A 22,430-nucleotide genomic window follows, 5' to 3' on the forward strand; every position below is an offset into this window, starting at 1 on the left:
ACAATTTTACTCAATCATGTTTTTTTATAAAAAATATGATAAAATGCTAGGATTCAACTTCGATTTTGAGTTAATAGTTGCATGCTTGACAACGGAAAGGTTGCCTACCAGTTTTAAATTGCAAAAAATTGGGGATTTGTTATGATGCAGAGAACGAATCGATACTCAAAGGCTAGCTATAATAAAATTGTGCACCTCTCATGCAGTTGAGAACTTCACCCCCAAGAGAAAAATACTTTATTTTTAATTTGCGAATGCATCAACCAAGAGAAAAAAATATTCAATTAGGGGTGAAGTTCTCGACTAATTTTAATCGCATCAACTAGTTTTTAATGCATCAACCAAGAGGTGATGCATCAACTAATTGAAAATTTTTTTTAATGCATAAACTAATTAGGGGTGGCTGATTTTAATAGCATCAACAAATTTTTCAATCGCATGCATCAAGCAAGAGAGAAATACTTTATTTTTAATTTGCGAATATCTGCTTTGCAGGAAAGGAGAGGGCAAGCCCAAAAAAAAAAAAAAAAAAAGGCATATGCATCTTCTTCTTCTTATGATCCTATTAAATTTGAGTTATCTTCATTGTTCACATTTCATCTTCCATATCCATACCTCACCGTGGAGATGAAATTGAAAGGACGAGGAGCCAGAGACAAATCCATGAACCAAAAGCATTTGGAAGGGAAAGAGACAGATTTGCTTGCTTGCTGGCTATGGTGATCCCAAGGTATCGCTCTCTCTGTCGTCTTTTTTCTGCTACTTATATCATCTAGGTCAGCCATGGCGATCGTCATCTCGAGTTTCCATTGTCCATTACTCTTTCTCATTGTCATTTGATCAATATTTTCATGAATCAGCTCACTCAGGAAGACTTCCGCTGCCTATGGCCATCCAAGGTATGCACCAACGCCTCCGCCTTTCATGATTTTTGGATCATCGCGGTCAGCACGGACTTGGTCCTCAGCTATGTCGATTCCAGATTCTTTGCCTGATGTGTGGATTTGGTCCTTACTGTGGTAATCTGATGAATGCTTTCCGAAAAAAATTTCATTGTTAGATGCAAAAGTTGCTACCTTTGATTTTTGGTGCCTGTCACATTTCGGTTTCTGCTGCTTGGATGTGCCCGATTGTTGTCACATTTCGCTTTATCTTCCGCTTTACCATTGCTTAGATTCCACCAGGATATGATGCAGCATGCCTGCTTTCCGAAAGTTTTCATCTTTCCTATCAAGGTTTCGGTTTATCCTACGCTTTATCATGCGCATATTCGGCTTGGATGTCGCGCAGGAGACCAATCGTTGCATTCTCTCGGACAATTTGTATCTTGTGATTCGGTGTTGATCTGATTTGAGCTCCTTTGACGAAGATGAGATTGCGACCGTCGAGGCTACATGGCTCTATTGCTGCACCAGCGTCCCCTCTCCTCCCTGCTAAATGCTGTTTACCAGCACCATCCCTGCTTGCATGGATTCTCTTCCTCCTTTGTGCTCTGCCGGCTTTGGTATTTGGACCCTTCAAGAGGTCTTCGATCCAGGAACTACAATGCTTTTCTCTCAATGAGCGGTAATACATGCCGGGTCTCCGCTTGGGCTTCCCCCCAGCCTGTCGTGCAAGTGTCAGAGCAGAATGAAGAATTTCCATCCTCTGCCAAGGTCATCGCTGCTGCTGTCAACGGTGCTGCGGCATCCCCTGTCGAATTTTCTCGAAGAAATGATATGGAGCAGAAAGGACTTTTTGCAGGGCCGAGTGCCGAATTTTTGGAACTGTGCCGCGAGCAGCTGGCAATTTGCGACAAATTGTTCGGACACAATGCGAAATTAACGGTGACGTCTAAATGTCTTCATTCTCTGTTTGCTCGGAATATAGGGTCTTTCCGACTCTTCCCATTCCCTTCCCTTGCGCCTTAAAAAAAGGACGTTCTCTAGACTTGAATACGACTCCTGTCTCTTTGGCTGTGTTTAAAGTATGTCTCCTGATCGGTAATAAGTTGTTTCAGGTTTATATACGGACTGCTGACAGCTACGGAACAAGCCACTTGGAGCTCAGGCGAGTGGCAGCTTATCCGAAGTGGATGTTGGGAGAGAGTAATGATACTTCGGTATTGGTTGGCAATTTTGAAACCGCTGGACTCCTGCACTCGGTCGAGTCAGCTTTGTTTAAGCAAGAGGCAAGCTGTTACTTGATAATCTAGAGCTTTTTAAGTAGAAAGTACTAGAAACTTTGTTCTTCATATGCTGACGAACTTATCCTGGAAATGGCAGGCGGTCGAGCTGCCGGAATTGAATGCACTTGTTTTACCCATGGTAAAAGACTTCTTTTTGGTCGGCATTCTTGTAGCAGAGTGGATGATTCCAACGTCCCAGAGGGTTTCCAAAAACTCTAAAGTACGAGCAGTCCGCCCAGAGTGGCCCCCACGCAAAGGGATACCGCAGACGCAGCAGATGGAGGAACAGATGGCAGCTACTGAGAAAACACTTGATTCAGATCAGTTGTCAGCAGCGTCATACACCTTCACACGGGAACAACAAGCAGAAAGCATGAAAGTTGCTCGTTCGTTGGCGATAGCCTGTGTGATCGATCAGGTCTGGGCTTTTGGACGATTGTAAGGTTGTTCGGGCGTTTCTTTGTGGTGCCAGTAAGAATGTTTTTTAAAAGCAGAAAAATTGTTTATATTATCATTCGCAGAACTATATTTGCATGACTTTTGCTCACATAAGCCTAAGATGTGAAAGCGTCAAAACTGATAAAACCAGTAAAGTACAATATTGGACTGAAGACACTAGAATATCGGGACAAAATAAGTTTTCATACAATCGAGGAGTATCTAGATTCTGCTAATGCTTGTGTGCCTGTGTGCTTTGAGAATCCCTCAGTGGCAGCACTCGCTACTTCATTTAGTTAAAAAGTTTGAAACTGAATTGAAGACTTCATATGACGTTTAACCCTGATCATGTGCATGCCTTAATGCAGAGGAACTTATTGTTACAACAGTCTTCTTGGCAAAGGGGAGTTCGAATAGGGGATCTCCTCGAGCAAGTGAGTCTTGCAAGTGAACTTTTGTCTTTCAGGCGTATGGCTTGCAATCTCCTTTTTTCAGAGCGCATTCAACATACTCTTTTCTGGATTGATTCTGAAATGTAAATAAGATAAATGGAGCAAAGATACATCAGCCAGGAAACACATTTGGAAAATGAAGATTCACAAGGTTGCTTAACAATGGTGTCCTTACACTCATTCACCACCCATTATGGGCAGACAACGCCTCTTTGCTTCTGCTATTTCATAGCAACCAGCAACATTTAGGCTTGCTACATCATTGCTTTCTTTTGCTTTCTTCTTTCCTGATTGTCTGGCTACCTTTTGTTACAAAGATCCCCTTTTGAAAATTGTGCCCCTGAAGCCAAATTGGCAAAAATTGTAAGTTGGAGCAACAAGCTTAGTCCATCTTGTAACAGAAGGGAATCTAGGTGCATTAAAACGCAGCTGGAACAAGAAATCAAGTTTGCTGATTCTAATTTCCTTTTGTCCTGGGCCTTGTTTGTTTGCTTCCAATTTCTATTTGTCAGGCCATAAAGGAGAGAGTTATTAATAAGCATTACTGTTGCCATGGTTGCCTGCCTGTGTGCATGCAGCTCTGTGCCTTTGGTCACCCCCTAGATTTCCCTGGCTACTAGGTGACTCTGAACCCCCACTTTCTAGATCAGATAGTTGGTTCCATCCAACTTCTAAGCCTCTCCAAAATTCGGAGTGAGTGAGCTGGATCGGATGATCCCATGGCAGGGTGTATGTAACCTGAACTCTTTCAACCCTTTTCTGCACTCACTGCAAATTGACACAACACAATTCAATACAACGCACCCGAATGTGGAAGCTCCTGCATCCTCAGCAGGTTAAACCCCTCAGTTTGGAGAAGGCCCTTTGTTGTTTATGTAGGATCGATAAACGAAAGAGCAAGTACAAGGTACAAGGGTCGAAGGATATCCGCCGTCACGTCAACTAGAGTATTATGAAAAGAAAAGTACATAGTACTTGTAGCTAGACCCTAGGACTAAGTGTCCTAGGTGTCACATAGGACTAAGTGTCCTATGTGGCATAAAAGGCACAAAATAAACTAAGTGCCTATAACTATGCCTACAAGGCACATACCAGGGCCCATATGACATCACTAGAATTGGGAGAAGATGGCCTACAAACCCCCCTCCATGGTATGGGCTGAAGTATTCTGGAAACGTCTCAGAATACCTGGTATTTTCTGGTCATGGTGGCACATGTTCATCTCAAAAAGATATAGCCACCTATGAATGTACAAGGTATGTCAGATCATTTAACAAAGGGAACCAAGTGTAAAGCTTGTCGGAAGACTTCGAACTTGGGACGAGGAAGTGCCTTTGTAAACCGATCTGCTATGTTGTACTCTGTGGGAAGATAGGACAACTCTATGTCTCTTGCTGACAACCGTTCTCGAACATAATGATAGTGAACTTCAATGTGCTTGGTATGCGCATGAAACACTGGGTTATGCGCAATGGCCAAGGCACTCTGATTGTCAGTGTAGACCACAGTGGAGGATGTCTGGCGAATACCAAGATCTGTAAGTGACTGTCGAAGCCAGACACACTCTACTGTAGTGGTGAAGGCTGCCCTGTACTCAGCTTCACAGCTAGATGTGGCAACTGTTGGTTGCTTCTTGCTAAGCCAAGAGATACCTGTATTGCCAAACAAAAAACACTTGCCCGTATGTGACACTCTAGTGTCGGAACATCTTGCCCAGTCACTATCCGTGTAAGCATGCATGGTAAGTGAACCCTGATCACCATAGAAGAGGGCTAAATCCTGAGTGCCTCTGAGATATCTGAAAACTCTCTTCATTGCGTGCCAATGCTGTGAACTGGGCATGTGCATGAATCTGCTGAGCTGAGATACTGCATACTGTAAGTCAGGTCTGGTGTGACATAAGTAAATGAGGCATCCAACAGCCTGCTGGTAAAGAGTGATATCACATGGTGGGCTCCCATTATGTTGCTGGTCAAAGTCCTCTTCTGAGGAAGGCAAAGGTAACCAAGAGTCAAAGGCATCAAACCTGTTAACTTCTGAGTTTGCTTTGCAGTCCACAAGAGGAGAAGCCGAATGTTAAGCAAAGATTACATCTCTACTGAGAATAATCTTCCCAATATTTGGTTGGTATAATCTATACCCTCTGCTCTCCTGGCTGTAACCAATAAATATGCATTTGATTGCCTTGTCATCAAGCTTATGTCTCAGGTGAGATGGTACATGAACATATGCAAGAGACCCAAAAACTCGCATGTGTGAAAGTGAAGGCTTCCTGCCGTTCCATGCTTCATGAGGTGTAACAGTCTTCAATGCCCTTGTAGGTGATCTATTCAGCACATAGGTGGCACACATCACTGCATCAAGCCAAAATTTATTGGGCAAGGACTTGGCCTTAAGCATGCATCTGGCCATCTCCATAGTAGACTTGTTTTTCCTTTTAGGAACAAGATTATGCTGAGGAGTGTAAGGAGTAGTGCATGAGTGAACAATGCCCCATGAAGACAAAAATGCATCAAACTCCTTTGACATATACTCTCCCTCCCTATTTGTGTTGAGGGTGACAAGCTTGCATCCTGATTCATTCTCAACCATATTCAGCTACCTTTGAAAGCATGAGAACACTTCAGATTTGGCTTTTGAAGGATATACCCAGCAATATCTTGTGGAGTCATCAATGAGAGTCATGAAATATCTGTACCCTCCAATGGAAGTTGTCTTCATTGGACCACAGACATCACTGTGTACTAGCTACAATTTCCTTTGTGAGAGGTTTGGACAATTCTTTTGAAAAGGAAACTGATGCATCTTACCCAAAAGACAACCCTCACACACATGTTTGGAAACTGTGTGAGTTTGAGGTACATCATTTGCCATTTGCTGTGAATGTAGCTTTGCAAGAGCTCTATAATTAAGATGACCCATTCTCTCATGCCAAAGATGAGTTTCAGCAAGCTGTGAATCTAAAATAGCAAATGCTTCAATAGAAATTGCAGTTGAGTGATAATCAAGGTGATAAAGTCCCTTTTGTAAAGTGCCAGTGAGAACTATAGCATTGTCATCACGAAGATCATATACTAGGCATATGTATCCATAAAAAATCACTCTGAATCCTGAAGTGGCAATTGCTCAAATTGAAATTAAGTTGACTTCAATTCCAGGCACAAAAAGAACATTTGTCAAAGTGACAGGATTACTTGAAATGGATGTGAGCTGCACATCTCCAATTCCTTTTACAGCATAGGAAGCATTATTAGCACATGTGACAGTCCCTCCTCGAGGTGCATCAGCTAAGGAATGAAACAAATGTCTGCAAAATGTGACAATCATCCTGAAGAGCATGTGCATGTGAAGCATTTTCCGGCTCGTGGGATTCAATTGCATGTGAGGCATTAAGTGTCAATCCTGCTTTCTTTTTCTCCGAAGCAATGCGCTTCATTCTGAAATGTCATGTCCAGGCTTGTAACAGTGGTTGCATCTTTTCTTCTTTGACTTATTTGCTGTATTTTTAGATGCATTGGAGGAATTGCCACTGCTATGCGCACATTTAGGCTTGCCCATAGGCTTGGAAGCCTTGTCTCTTCCTGTGTGTTGTGAAGCAAAAGCATGATTAGGAATAATAGCTTGTCTATTAGCTCGACTTTGTTCTTCTTGCAAAAGCAAGGTGATTAGCTGATCAAAAGAGTAGTGGTTTGGATTACCCATGGCCACTAACCGAAGGGTTGTAGCAAACCCTTGATATGAATCTGGCAATCCATTCAATGTGGTACTGACAAGTTGAGAATTTGGCACCACCTCATCAATATTTGCAAGTTGTTCCATGAGGTCCTTGACCTTTGTCAAGTATGCATCCATAGAGTCACCTTCATTCATACTGACTTCCTGCAATTGTCTTCTTAAAAATGCAACACGTGTCTCATTGCGAATCTGATAAAGAGAAGCCAATTTGTCCCAAGCATCCTTTGCTGTCCTGCAAGACCGGATGTGTGGAATAATGATTCTCTTGCATGATAAAGCAATACAGGAATGTGCATTTGCATCTCTTGCATCCCATCTTGATTGTTCCTGGGTTGGGGGAGCAGCAACAGGGGTGCTGGAAGATAAGGCATCAAGAGGAGTACCCTCTGCAAAGGGACCAGCAGTTGAGGCAACCACTGTAGCATTGGCTCGCCTCAAATCAACCCCAGAAACAATATTCCAAAAATGCCTTGCAACAAGAATATGTTTCATGAGATAAGACCACATCGGATAGTTGGTGCCATTCAACTTATCATCTTCACAAAGAATGCCAAATAGATCATGATTGTTGCCAGCCATTGCAAATGGGATACCTTCAAAAAGACTTGAAAACCCAAAAGCCTCAAGACTATCACTGCAAAGAGCTGGCTGTCCAAAAATGACAGCAAATATCTGCAAATTTCCAATCCAAATCAAAGGGCAAATGCAGATTTGACCCAAATGTGACTGTGCTAGGCAATGTTCACTGCAAAAAAACAGCAAATCTGGCAAAAGCCCCAAATTTAATGAGGGCAAATAGGCCAAAAAGAGGGCAAATGCAGAAAAGCCCCAAATTTTGCTGAGATTTTTGCAAGTGTGACCCAATGTATGATAACTTGACCCAATGTCCTACAAATGTGACTCAATATCTTGCAATCTGACCCAAATATACTGCAATCAAACAAGAAATTGCAGACCAAATCCCAAATCTCTAGTGTTCTTGCAAGAAGCTGCAACTAGAGGAGATGAAAGGTAATGAAAGCCCCAAAATTTTGCCAAAGTCCTGTAAATGACTTCACACATGCCAAACCTGTACGGAACTCCTAGGACAAGTACGAGCTGTACGGATAGCTGCTGTGTACGGACGGTACAAGTGTCCAATGTACGGTGTACGTACAATGTACGGTGCAAGTACTATGTACGACGCAAGTACAACGTACGGAGAAAGTACGTGGTTGTACAGAATGCATGTACAATGTACGGAGTAGATACGTAAGTGTACAGAACACAAGTACAATGTACGGAACAGGTTCGAAGCACAGTACGGAGCAAAGCGTACGGCTGTACGGAAAGTGTACGGCGGTACGGATCCTTTTGTACGGATGTACGTCCTGTGTGCGGGCGTCCGTACAGTCGTACGAACTGTACGGATGAAGGAGTAGATGCAAATCTAGGGGCAGGATACAAGTCGAACCAAGCTCTGATACCACTATAGGATCGATAAATGAAAGAGCAAGTACAAGGTACAAGGGTCGAAGGATATCCGCCGTCACGTCAACTAGAGTATTATGAAAAGAAAAGTACATAGTACTTGTAGCTAGACCCTAGGACTAAGTGTCCTAGGTGTCACATAGGACTAAGTGTCCTATGTGGCATAAAAGGCACAAAATAAACTAAGTGCCTATAACTATGCCTACAAGGCACATACCAGGGCCCATAGGGTATCACTAGAATTGGGAGAAGATGGCCTACAGTTTATCTCCATGACACCACAGCTCGTTGATAGCTGGACTCTACCAGTGATGGACTTGCTTGCTACAGCCAACTCCTAAGCAGCTATAGATCATGTCTCGAGATCTCACAATGTAACTTCAAATGCCAACTCACTCCGTGTGCATGCATGTATAGAAAAGAACACTTAAGATAAAGAGAGAGCATAATCAGATGTACAGCAAAAAATCCCACATATAGATATTAGATCCAAGTACCAAATCTTTTCAAATCTGTACCAACATCTTCAACAAACATCCCTGCTAAGGTAAGGCACCAAACTCAGACACTGTTTGCTGATCCTCCTGTGGTGGATTTATCCTACATCACCACATGCCTCCAACATATTTCAGTAGCTGCTCTAGGTATAGTCTCCTGCTCGTCCTCCTTTGCACCACAATCTGGTTCTTCTGTGTGTAGATCTGCCTCTTCGTGTGCTCCCTGAATGGTACAATACTCATGCAGAATGACTGCTTGGAGTTCTCCCAAAGGGGCCTTTTAATAGGGCACAGGGCCTCTTTCTGGCTGACCTGACTGATTATCTGATGACCCCAATCATATGAGCCAGCAATAGCACTCTGAATAGTACAATTCTACAAGTGGATCCACCAGATTTGTACTTCTCATCCTCAAGTGGCCCACAGCTTGGGATAATAGGCTTTTGAATACGAAACTATATTAAAATTAGTCAACAAATTCCAAGGATTTTATCTGCGAGAGCATCAATGTGGAAAGGATGAGGATGAGAGTATCAATGTGGAAAGTATGAGGATGATGATGCGCCATGAATATTGACAATCCAACCTCACAATCCAAGTTGGAAATGATCGATCCTAGTCAAAAGAGGGCAAGATCATCTCTCTAGAACTCAAGACCAAGAATTGCTCAACAACTATAGGAATGAGAGAGAAACTGAGAGTGAACTGACCTTAAGATTGGGTTCATTGCTGCATAGCAGGAAGGACCACTCTTCAGCCACATAATTTACTGAAGCATTATCCTTGTCAGCATTTGAAGCTTTGGAAACTGAGACTTACATTCCAGCTTCCTCCTCTTTTTCCAATCTTTTCCTGCATTCACTGATATAATGACTTGGCGCTTTATCACCTTCCTTTCTTTTCTTTTTTTCCTGCATCATCGTTCACCTCATCAGATGGCTGTCCTGCAGTAGCCTTAGATCATGCACCACCTGATGCTTGCCTTGACTCTCATCATTGACAGCAAGCACTTGATCATTGCTATGGATTTATTCTTGCTTGTTTGTTCCCCCTGCAACAACACACCCAACTGGTTCCTCAAACTGCAGAGAGGCTGAGCATTGCCCCTCAAAGACGAAGTGAGAGAAGTGTGGAGACTCAGGTAGGACTCCAGAAATGACTTCAACTTCTTCGAGATCAAATATTTTTCAAAGATAATCTCATCAATATCCAGGAGCTGCCCTCTAAGATCCTGGATCTTAGTTAGATGCTTTGACATAGTGTCACCCTCACGCATTTTCAGATTCTCAAGGTCCTCCTTGAGAAATGAAACCCTTGCCTAGCAGTTGCAGCTGCTACAGCTGATCAATGAGATGAGATGGGAGGTGTCGGTGCAGCCACCAGTGTGGTTATGTCTACTAGGTGTGTCCTGGTCCGTTAGGTGCAGCATCTATGGTATATGGTTCATCTCGATTCACTAGACCCCATGACCTTTGGCAACCTGTAACCTAAACCGGATGAAATCGCAATTCACTTTGGCACCGTGGGACAATTCGCAATCAACGTGGGATTCTTTTGAAGCAGATCGCAGTACTTGGGGCAAGATGCCCAGCGCTGGAAATTCCGTACACTCCTTGGGAAAAGTGCTGAAACTGTAGAACTCAAATTGCCAACAAGATAAGAGTGCTGGAAGAGAGGGGGTAAGGAGCAAAACACAGCACTAGGGCCCAGAAATAAGGGCTGGACCCCCCCCCGAAGGTCTTTATTGTTGCAATAGAATAATCTTTGTACAACTGGCTCTCTGCTAGGCTTGGGGCCTTTCTTTTATAGACTTGGCCTAGCAAAAATCTAGGGCCTGCTTTCTAAAAGCTACTTTTACATAAAAGCCAAGCTTTCAGGTTTTTCTTCCTAAATTGGAGGCTTTAGGTGCCTTTTTAGTCTTGTGGGCCCTCTTTTGAAGAGGCGCCCCCATTGTCCTTGCTTGAGAGCCTTGTGGGACCTGCTTTTTGTGCTTTTCTCCCCAATCTTGGGTCCTTTTTGCACTCTCTTGGGTCCCACACATTGCACAAACAAATTCCAACACTTTAACCCATTAGAGGTTAGTGAAATTGCATGCATTCCTAGTTCTTGGACTATTCCTAGTCCCTTGTGGGGTCCCCATAGTTTTCTCCTTTCACCAATGCAAGGCAAATAAAACTTATTCCTAGTTAAGCAACTTCACCATTCTTTGACTAAAGTCAATTCTAATAAAGATTACTCTTTATTTCCTTAGGAGAAGTCCCAAATGGTGACTCAACCACACCTGGAACTGTTGCTCCCAAGCCAAGGTGCTAGGTACACTCCTCTGGTCTAGTACTGGTAAATGGGGTCATCTAGTACAACAATCCAATTGCTGGTCTTGGTACATGACTCCAATAGAGGATCTTGGAATAATAATACGACTGATACTGCCACTGGTGAAAGGTTTGCTTCCTTGCATGGGCACCTGTATCACAAAGCTAGATAGCCCCCTTTGAAGCCCCCTCTGAAGTCCAAATTGGTAACATTGTTGCCAGATCAATGAACTTCAGTGCTCCAATGACAACAGGCACATAACAACTTACAAGGATCAATCAATTGTGTCTGAGTTCGTGCACTGCCAATCTACTGACCCATCCGATCTCTAGCAGCACAATAGCTGCAGCAGAACACTAGGAGACCCGCTTTGGGCCTGCCAGGCCATAATGTCCAAACAAAAAAACAAACTGGTAATATATTGCCACTTGAGTCGGCGGGAACCAACTCCTCGTGGCTCGAGGTCCTGCTTGAAAGCCTGCCTCGATAAATGACTCCCCTGATCGGCAGGTCCTGCTGCCACAAACAAGCAATCAATCCTCCATTTGGATTTAGAAAGCTTGCTGGCAGCACCTGCCAAGTGCAACTAAAAGGCTGGAATATATGTGGTCACAGCTGTAACACTATTGGCCAATTGGTTACTGGACCGCTCAACATTCTTTTGGGAACATTGACGCCAATAATGACCTTTCTTACCACATCGATTACACGTACAGGATGCCTTGAGAGCTTCTCGTTCGTCGGCTTCTGTCAATTGCTTTCTACCTTTTTGATCAACTATCAAAGCCTTAGACCGACGGTCATAGGTACGATCAACCAAGTACCAATGGGGACCAATTCCTCCTAGGTCAACTCATTGACCCTACCACTAGTGATCAAGGATGAATAGAAGGCCCCGTATTGAGAGGATAACTAGGACAAAAGAGTTATGGCCATGTCCTCTGATGAAATGTGCTTCCCCGCCTGGAGGATCTCCTGCTAAAGTTCATGTAACTTGTTGATGTGGTCCCGGATCAATGAAGACTTCTTGGGATCCAACAACCTCATTTGGACCTTCAGTGAAACCCTCTTCATGGGAGAGGTTCGATTATACATGTACGCCAAATGCTCCCATATACTCTTGGCCACTGCCATATGCTTTACGTGATTAATCACTTGATGAGTACAGTTAAGAAATATAGATGATCTTACCCTTGCATTGACACGGTCCTAGAGCTAAGACAGGCTCTCAGCCTCCTTTTGCTCCAGGATGCAAAGGTCTTTCGCAGGGGGATCTGGTCGGGCAACACCTACCAGGAAGAAATCTGCCAAATCATATGATTGTAACACAGACTCCATCATCACCCGCCAAACGCTGTGATTGAGTCTATTCAACCGCCGGTCGACCGGGATCATGGGCAACATTGGGATTCTAGTCTCGAACAAAGTCGTCATGTCGGAGTGAAGAGGACGATGAACTGAAAGAGAAGGTGAATCGTATAGAAGGGAACAGAGGGTTGAAGAAAGGAGAGGGCTGGAGAAGAGGATGAAGGGGTTGACAGCCCAATGTACCTTCACACGTCACTATCTGTCCCTTGCTAACACTTCCTCTATGATCTGAAAACACCCTTCAAAATCACCCCTTTGTTGGTCACCCGAACAGTCCGCTCCTTGCACATGCTCCTCCTCAAGGACACCTCCGAACAGCACCCTAATCCTCCTCTCTGTGTGTTGGCTCAACACTCCCTCTGCTCCTTGGGTCTCAAGCCAACCGTGGCTCTGATACCATATGACAAGTGCAGCGGAAATGAATGGAAGAGAGAGAGAGAGAGAGAGAGAGAGAGAGCACGCCTCGCATCCTATTAACTAGAAAAGAAATCAAGGCATGAGGCTAGACGCTAGGCATGGCGACACTTGAGGGCCATGGGGGAAAGGGAACGTGAGGGGAGAAGCGTTAACATGGGTGGGGAAAAGGGATTAATAGAGGTGGGAATGATAGAGAGACTATGGCACAAGGAGGAAGGGAGAGGGGGAAGAGGAGCATGTACATGATGGGAGGTGGAATGTAGAGATGGAGACATCAAGGGAAGAGAGTCATGCTTTATTTGAAAGGAAGGATGGGAAAAATCAAAGTACTAGCATGGTAGCTTTACAAGAATGAGCGTGTTACATCAAAGAATAGCCCCCTTCTTTTATAGCTAAGAGAAGGGGTCTCTTCCAATAAATGCATCCTCCCACATGCATGGTGTGTGTGGAGGAATCTCCCATGTGGGCTAGGTGGGTACGCACTCTCAATTGTGTGCGACAACCCTTTGCCTGATTTTTTCACATAAATCAAATCCCATATCCCGATACTCCCTTGGTCTCGTCTCAATCTTATAATACGTTCAAACATCTAGGAGGACAAGTGGAGGGTTGGCACAAGGAATCTTGCTACCTCATCCTACTTTCCCCATTATTTAACTTGCATTCTTGGACTATCTACACCGCCCCTCCCCACATGGGCCTATCCTACATGGAGAGAATAATCCAATATCATATCCATCTCCACCTATTTTATATTACTTCTCCCATGGTCCTTGGGCCACGTCTCACTAAATGCAGGCATGGGACCGCCTAGGTGGAGGGGTGGTACATGATGGAACCATGCCACCTTAATATTTTATAATATTTATGGGTCCTCTTACGTGGAAGGATGCCACATGGTCATGCCCTGCCACCTCAACCATGGGCCCTATGGACACCATATTTTATTATACTATTGCCACATATACAAGCACACACACATATTTATGCCTTTTACCTTGGTCAAATTTATCCATAACAGTTCCCTCCTCTAGGCCTGGGACCATCGTGTTAGAAAACAGAAGGAAAGAATCACTCCAACCTTCAGCCAAGATCTCTCCCGCTCTAGGAACACTCAACTCAGATAACTGATCACAGATACAATACTCACTCAGAGAAAACTTAGACAGAGAGAGAATATATTCATCCACCGGATGGTGGGCAGAAAACTGGCTCCAGGGGAGCAATACAAAACTCAGCCAAGTGCTGAGGAGAACTGAAGGAACTCTCTCTGTCAGAAGACACCAAATCTGAGTGCACAGCACAGCCTAAAATTGAGGCTTTCTGTCCTGCACTGGATGCCAAAATGGAGGGAAGTGTGGGCCTTTTATAGGCACTGCCCAGGCCTTCTGGTTTGGCCGACCAGCAGGGTCCCTGACTGGTGACCGACCAGATCAGTCTGGAAAACCGACCAGGGTCGGCCCTGGTTGGTGGCCCTGGTTGGGCCGACTGGCCCTGCCACAGGCCCCTATAAAAGGGTGCCCTGTGCAGCCAGTCCTTGCTTCTAGGAAGGCAAAGGGCCCCCCCCAAATCTCTGCTGTTTGCTGACAGCAGCCAGCCCGTGTGCTGGTTGCCAACTCTGTTTGCTTGGGTCTCTCCATGATGCAGTAGACATTGGACCACAAATGTCGGTGTGAACCAACTCAAGTGGTTTGCTGGCCCGAAATGAAGCTTCTTGTGGGAACTTATCCCTGTGCTGCTTGCCTTCTAGACAAGCCCTATAGACATCATCCTTGCCTGTAATTGGTGGAAGTCCATCCACCATTTTCAACTTTGACATTTCAGCCAAGATTCCATAGCTGACGTGACCGAAGCGCTCATGCCAAAGTTTGGACTTTCCGTGATCGTCATGAACCAACATTGCACTGAGACGGTACAGTCCATTCTCTTCAACACCTTGTGCCACCACTTGCCCACTCCCTTTGGATGTCACGGTAACCTTTCCATCTTGAAAAAGAACTGCCATGTTGTTTTTGTCCATCTGACTTACAGATAGTAAATTCTTGCAAAGGTTGGGTACATAAAGTACTCCAGAGATATCCTTCTCCTCACCCGCCGTGGTAATGAAAGGAATGCTACCGATGCCCTTCACAGGACATGTCCGGCTATCCCCGACAGAAACTTTGGAATCCAGGTGTGTACTTTCCATGGTTTTGAACCACGTCCTTCTGTTGGACATGTGCTTAGAAGCACCGCTGTCAACATACCAACCCTCTTTACCTTCACTAACTGCATAAGCTGAACAATGTTCACTGAGTAAGAATAACTGTCCAATTGTCACATTGGTAGAATCACTCTTCGGCTTTCCTTTTCCGCTTTTGATCCGCCTTTTTCTTCCGGCATTCTTTGGCGGAGTGGCCAAGCTTTTCACAGTAAAAGCACTTCATTTTCTTCTTACGTTCAGCGTCCTCTGATTTCTTGGAATCCTTTGACTTGCCTTTGCCGGGCTTGTCTTTAGCAACCAATGCCTTTTCGTCGGTTTGTGTAAAGAGTTTCTCTCGAGCCTCCTCCTAAAGCAGGAGTGGACAAAGCTCCTCAAAGGTGATTGGCTTTGTCCGTTGACCCGCAGTGACTGTAGTCACAAAACTTTTGAAACTCCGTGGCAACTTATGGAGTGTGAGTAATGCTAGTTGACTTGTGTCCACCTTTTGACCAACCGTTGCGAGCTGGTCCCGCACAACTTTCACCTTTGTCAGATGATCATGCACACTATCACCCTCATTCATATCAAGATTATAAAGCTGATGCTGCAGTGTGATGATACGAGCTGTATTATCGGTTTCATACAGCTCCTTCAGTATGGTCCACGCCTCTGAAAACGTCTCTGCCAACTGGATATGAGGAATCAGAGCATCTGCTGTCGTGCCTATAAGCATTGCTAAGGCTTGAGCATCCCTCTCCTCCCATGCACAGAGTTCATCCGCATCTGCTTCAGCTAGAACTTCACCTCTTTTGTCCACAATGTCCTCCGGCTTTTCTTCGGTCCCATTGACAATCTTCCACAACCTCCGTGCCAACAGATGGCTTCGGATCTTGACTTTCCAGATTGGAAAGTTCGTACCATCGAGCTTTCCAGCTTCACCGAAATTAGGGATAAATGAAGAAGGAAGATGACTGGAGAAGGAGGAAGGACGAGCAATGGATGTAGAGGCTTCTGATCGCTGATCCATCTCGGTGAATAGCTAAAAAACTGAATAACTGAAACAGAAATAAATGAACTGACCTTTTGTACTAGACTGAGCTGAAAACAGAGTTGCCTTACTGCCAAGGAACTCCTTCCTTCAGAGAGTGTTTTTGATGAGGAAGAGTCGAGAGCCTATGGCTCTGATACCATGTTAGAAAACAGAAGGAAAGACCTTCAGCCAAGATCTCTCCCGCTCTAGGAACACTCAACTCAGATAACTGATCACAGATACAATACTCACTCAGAGAAAACTTAGACAGAGAGAGAATATATTCATCCACCGGATGGTGGGCAGAAAACTGGCTCTAGGGGAGCAATACAAAACTCAGCCAAGTGCTGAGGAGAACTGAAGGAACTCTCTCTGTCAGAAGACACCAAATCTGAGTGCACAGCACAGCCTAAAATTGAGGCTTTCTGTCCTGCATTGGATGCCAAAATGGAGGGAAGTGTGGGCCTTTTATAGGCACTGCCCAGGCCTTCTGGTTTGGCCGACCAGCAGGGTCGGTCCCCTGACTGGTGACCGACCAGATCAGTCTGGAAAACCGACCAGGGTCGGCCCTGGTCGGTGGCCCTGGTTGGGCCGACTGGCCCTGCCACATGCCCCTATAAAAGGGTGCCCTGTGCAGCCAGTCCTTGCTTCTAGGAAGGTAAAGGCGCCCCCCCAAATCTCTGCTGTTTGCTGACAGCAGCCAGCCCGTAAACGGGGGCTCACAGGTGGGTACAGTGAGTCTCTAACACATCGTGCATAAAGAAGGGCTTGAGATAACGCTTGTTGATCACCTTCTTGCCATATGGCTCATGCAGTTCTTGAACTTGTACAGACCCATTGCTACGTTCCTTGATGACTTTGTATGGAAGGGTCCACAGTGAAAGGAACCTTTTATCCATTTGGTGGTCCAATCTGTTATCAAAGCATAGCACAACATCTCCCTCAGCAAAGTGTCTTTCCCATCCCTTGCGAATCTTAGCATCCAAGCGGGCCTTTTGTCGTTTTTTGGATCTCTGTTTAATGTACTGTAAGGCGTCGGGTTTTATCTAACTTCTCAAGTTATACCAACTTGGCCTCTACATGTTCATCTTCTGTCATCCTCTGTTCTTGTGCCAATCTCAAGGCCGGAATCTCTATCTCTAGTGGTAAAACTGCCTCATTACCGTACAACAACTCAAAAGGAGTGTGACCTGTAGATGTTCTATGGGTGATGTTGTAAGCCCACACGGCTTCAGTGACCTTCTGATCCCACTGGCTCCTGTACCTTGTGGCCATTTTTCCCATGGATTTACAAAGGAGGCCATTGGTCCGCTCCGTTTGTCCCATGGATGCTAGATAATAGATGCTAGAAGTGTGATGATCAATACCCATGCGATCCATGAGCAACTCCACTGCTTCATTTAAGAATGGACTCCCATGGTCAAATACTATTTCCATGGGTGTCCCAAACCTTGTGTAGATACATCAAATATGAAATTTGAAACTGCCTTACCATTTGCAGTGGAGAGGGTGATAGCTTCAACCTACTTAGTGACATACTGAGTGGTTACCAAAAGATACTTCTTTTTGCGGGAAGTCATGGGCAGGGGCCCGACAAAATCTATTGCCCACTGCTGAAACGGATGGATGGACATCACTAGATGATGTTGCCCAGGACGCAAATCCTTCCTACGAAAGAATTGGCATGGTTCACAAGCTTTGCAATACATAGTGTCATCCTTGAACAAGGTCGGCCAATAGTACCTAGCATGTAAAATCTTCTTAGCTGTATAGTCTCCGACATAGTGGTCTCCATAAAATCCATAAGTTAAATAATGGGGAAAGTAGGATGACGTGGCAAGATTCCTTGTGCCAACCCTCCACTTGTCCTCCTAGATGTTTGAACATATTATAAAATTGAGAAGAGACCAAGGGAGTATCTTAAACTTAGGATATGGGGTTTGATTTATGTGAAAAAATGATGCAAAGGGTTGTCGCATAGAATTGAGAGTGCGTACCCACCTAGCTCACATGGGAGATTCCTCCACACACACCATGCATGTGGGAGGATGCATTTATTGGGAGAGACCCCCTCTCTTCACTATAAAAGGAGGGGGCTATTTCTTGATGTGACACGCTCATTCTTGTAAAGCCACCATGCTAGTACTTTGATTTTTCCCATCCTTCCTTTCAAATAAAGCATGACTGTCTTCCCTTGATGTCTCCATCTCTACATTCCATCTCCTATCATGTACATGCTCCTCTTCCCCCCTCTCCCTTCCTCCTTGTGCCATAGTCTCTCTCTTCATTCCCACCCCTATTAATCCCTTTTTCCCACCCATGTTAACGCTTCTTCCCTCACGTTCCCTTTCCTCCATGGCCCTCGAGCATCGCCATGCCTAGCGTCTATCATCATGTCTTGATTTCTTTTCTAGTTAATAGAAATGGTGTGGCTGCTGGGATACGAATCTCCACGTATGAGGATCACGTCACCTTCAACAACTTGGTAGTTCAAATTCTCTCTTCCGTCCCCCTCTCTTCTCATCTCACCCGCTCTCCCTCTCATCTTTTCTCTCTAGTTCTTCCTCTAGTCCCTCTTTTCCCCCACCTTTTTTTCTTCCCTTATTCCTCTCTCCTCTTCCCTCTCTCTCTCTCCTCTCTCTAATTTTTTTTAAACTGACCTTTTCTCTCTAGAATTTTTTTCCTCTCTCCTCTCCTCTCTCTCTCTCACCTGCATTCTCTCCATATGCGCCTCGCCATCCGTGCTACCATGCGCCTCGAACTCTGTGTTGCGCTGTCACACTATCGTGCATCACCATTGGGCGTCGTGTCTCGCACCTCCCCATCTGTGCCATGTGTCATTGTCGATCCTACTATTGTTGTTGCTTGCGTCGCCATCGATCTTGCTATCATTGCTGCCTATGCCATCGCACCGTCGCCACCTGTGTTGTCGTCGATCCACCTACGCCGTCGTCGATCTCGCTACTACCTCTGCCCGTGCTGTCATCTCCGCGCTCTGTGCTCCGTGTTTGCCAGCCTCGCTATCCACTTCTCTCTCGCGCTTCGCGCCGGCCGCCACCTCACCGCCTCCTCCTCCCTGGTTTGCATCCTATATTTTCTATGGCAACAAAGCTTCTGAGGGCTGTATCTTTTTGATGGGGCGGAATTTCTCGGTGGTGCAAAAAGGAGAAGTGTTCAATTCTCCAAGCTCTTCATGACTGGCTGGTCAAAATCAGAAGGTATTTTTAAGCGAAGAAGAATTCTAGAGAATTCTCTCAAGCGGCCCACAAAATGCCAGAATCTAGTTGTTCATCTAACTCTGTCCCTTTGAAGATCAAGAAGAAATGAGTGTTCAAGAAAAAGGTCAAGGTCCAGGAAAAGCCAAGGAGCTATTACTATGATTACGCCAAGGAGCTAGGATTCTCTAAATTCTTATGTAATAACATGCATTTATATGGTTAAGATGTTCCGTTCTCGGAACCCGTTTGTTCCTAATCAACCTTTTGTTCTGCATCATGAACTTCATGTGGTAATTTTATTTGGACACAAAGTGAATTTTCAACAAAAGATTGTGAGCTTGTTTGGGTCAGAACGCCTTGCTAAGGTTTTGGCATCCCCTCATCCACTCATCCTCCCAATCCTAGATTATCGGGAGACTTGGGATGTACATGTCTTGGTGCTCATATGATGTTGGCTTGGGTCTTACACTTTGATGGTGCTTATAGACCTTTGACAAAGTGGTGGAGATAGGAGTGACCTTGACTTCATCCGACAGAGAAGTTTTTGTATGGTAGCCCCGTGGCAGCAAACACTTGCAATCAAGCCGAATACTCCATACTCATTTTTGGCATGCAAAAAGCCAAAGAACATCAAATCACTCAACTAGAGGTACGAGGCGACTCAGAACTCGTTGCTTTCTAGTAGTCTCGTCCCCGCACTTTCATTTTAAAATTCCACTCTCTATTGTCAATACATAATCTTGTATTTTCTTACCTCCTCCACTGTATTCTTCAATCCCCTTCTCTTTTCCAAGCATGGATGACATTCTTGTGTTCTGTGGTCGGGTTGAAGAAAATCCAAACAAGTATCTTGTGGCCTTCAAGTGTTGTTGTGTTTCTCTCAACTTTCATACTGAAGATAGATGGTTGTTGGTTCTTCCCACATTTCTAGAGGGTTTGGCTCAAGTGTGGTATGAGAAGCAGGCCGAGGATGTTCGCCAAAGTTGGCCAGGGTTGACAGCAGCTATGATCGAGTATTTCGGCAAAGAAGAATGTATACCTGTAGGTGGCAAACCTGAAGCTCTTAGAATGTGAGATGGCACGTCAATATGTGGATCGAGCGGCTGTGCTCTTGGACCAATTAATTGCCACGTAGAAGGACAATGCCACATTTTGAGCTGGAATGACTCAACATGTGTTGAATTCCGCCTCAAGCTTAAATGGGAGAATCCAGAGACCATGGTGCGAACACAAGAGATTGCTCAAAAGTTTGACAAAGTTCAGTCTGACCTTGCTTCAAAGAAGACGGTTGTCCCTCCGCAACCCCCTCAATTCTTGCAACAACAACCTAGGGGGTCCAACTCAGGGACATACTCCCCCTCCCGTCAGGGATGTATCCACCGCCTCTACCTGAAATGTATTGTCCTCCTTTAGATGCTTACCCTTAACGAGATGTATATCCTCACCCTCCGCCTAGAAGATTTTTCCAGTCTCGCTTACGAGGCCCCCTCCTTCCTACTCCCTCGGCGCCTCCTACTAAAGAACCTGGAGTCAATGACCTTACCAAGGCCTTGAATGATCTTCGGCTTGAGATAGTGAGCATCAGAAGTCAAGCCAATCGCCCTCCAAGAGAACGTGCCAATGTTGTGTGCTGCGAGTGTGACCAGAAGGGTCATTATCGCACCGAATGTCCTAATGTTTAAAGTGTAAATCTTCTAGGTAAATCAGGCACCGAGGATTCTGATGTAGAGGTCCTTAACCTCGGGAAGAGAAGTCGTACCACCTTGGACCCCCTCTCCAAACTGTGGACTGGAGTGCCCCAGGAAGAAGGTGTGCTTCTCAGAGCCCCCAGATGCTAAGATGACAGACTTACCAACAGAGAAGGCTAAAAGATCTCGCAGGAGTAAGTAGTTGCTCTCGAATTTTCCTATCGGCTCAGGGTAAGAAGACTATTAGGTCGTTCAGGACCTTGCTTATCGGTCTTTGAGCATCACGCTTCCTCAACTAATAGCATTAAGGCCTAAGGTGAGACGCAAGCTGTAGCAAGGGCTCTCAACAAGGAAGAGCAAGAAAAAAAAAAAGGTACGAGAGATTTCTTCTATCTCTGAAGATGTCGATCGGCACCAGTATACAGTAGATGTCATCATAGATAATTGCTGTATCAAAAGTGTGTGTGCTGATGGGGGAGCCGCATGTAATGTCATGGTGCCGCGTATCATGAAGAAGTTGAATTTGAAATGCACAAGGTGTTCCTCCACTTGAATCAAAGGAGCAGATGGTCGACAACTCGCCATCCTGAGAGTCATTGAGGATTTGCCCATCATTGTCAATGGGTTGACCACCACCGTCAATTTCTATGTAGTGGACATTGAAGATATAGGCAAGAGTTACCCAGCCATACTCGGGAGATCGTGGTTGAGAAAGAGTGATGCAGTCAGTTATTGGAAGATAGGACACATGTCTTTTGGTGCTTCAACGGAGAAGATCCCGGTGCAACCAGGTGCCACTGAACCAGAAGAAGAGGAGCAAGACAGTGATACTCTCTTATTCTCGGTGTCTGAGTCAATGGAAGATTCAGACGGGGGGGAGTTCTCAGAGGAAGAAGTTTACATGATGGGGGTGTCTTTGACCCCGCCACCCGCGGAAAAGGTAATAGCTTGAATCTATGCTTTCTCGAGATCTCACTCCGAGTGAGAAAGATGAGTTTTTAGAAATGTTTAAAGGTTATCCTGACCTCTTTGCATCTAGCTACCACCACCTTCGCCATGTGACTGCCATAGAACACAAGATAGAGCGAAAGTCTAATGCTAAGCCAGTGGCTCAGAAGTATCGGATATTAGGGCCCCTATAGACCAACGCTTTGCGCTAAGAGCTGCAAAAGCTTGTAGAAGCTAGGTTTATTGTTCCGGTTCACAATACTGAATGGGTTTCACCAATGGTAGTCACCCCAAAGAAAAACAACATGTGGCGGGTCTGCATCGATTATAAGAAACTCAATGCGGCCACCAAGAGGGACCATCATTCTCTACCCTTGCCCTGCCACCTCAACCCTGGGCCCTATGCACACCATATTTTATTATACTATTGTCACACACACAAGCACGCACACATGTTTATGCCTTTTACCTAGGTCAAATTTATCCATAACAACACACGCACCACAC

At 45.0% G+C, this 22,430-nt stretch overlaps 1 protein-coding gene across 2 annotated transcripts in view; it reads left to right on the forward strand.

The window, feature by feature from the left end:
* The first annotated feature begins 599 nt into the window (after window positions 1-599).
* Window positions 600-22,430, forward strand: part of CSK (chloroplast sensor kinase) — a 67,815-nt gene continuing 45,984 nt past the window's right edge. Inside the window, exons 1-6 of one of the 2 annotated variants that reach the window (XM_087381798.1) lie at window positions 600-730; window positions 861-899; window positions 1,291-1,826; window positions 2,000-2,170; window positions 2,265-2,585; window positions 2,974-3,039. In XM_087381798.1, coding sequence (XP_087237924.1) covers window positions 1,395-1,826; window positions 2,000-2,170; window positions 2,265-2,585; window positions 2,974-3,039 — 990 coding nt within the window. In that variant the 5' untranslated portion in view covers window positions 600-730; window positions 861-899; window positions 1,291-1,394. Of the gene's footprint in view, window positions 731-860; window positions 900-927; window positions 1,020-1,290; window positions 1,827-1,999; window positions 2,171-2,264; window positions 2,586-2,973; window positions 3,040-22,430 lie in introns of those variants that run through there. The other variant, XM_087381799.1, reaches the window with a different exon arrangement.

This window comes from Dipteris shenzhenensis, chromosome 11, assembly GCF_047967505.1.
Source record: "Dipteris shenzhenensis isolate YYH24624 ecotype China chromosome 11, Dip_SZ_1.0, whole genome shotgun sequence".
Classification (NCBI taxonomy): Eukaryota; Viridiplantae; Streptophyta; class Polypodiopsida; order Gleicheniales; family Dipteridaceae; genus Dipteris; species Dipteris shenzhenensis.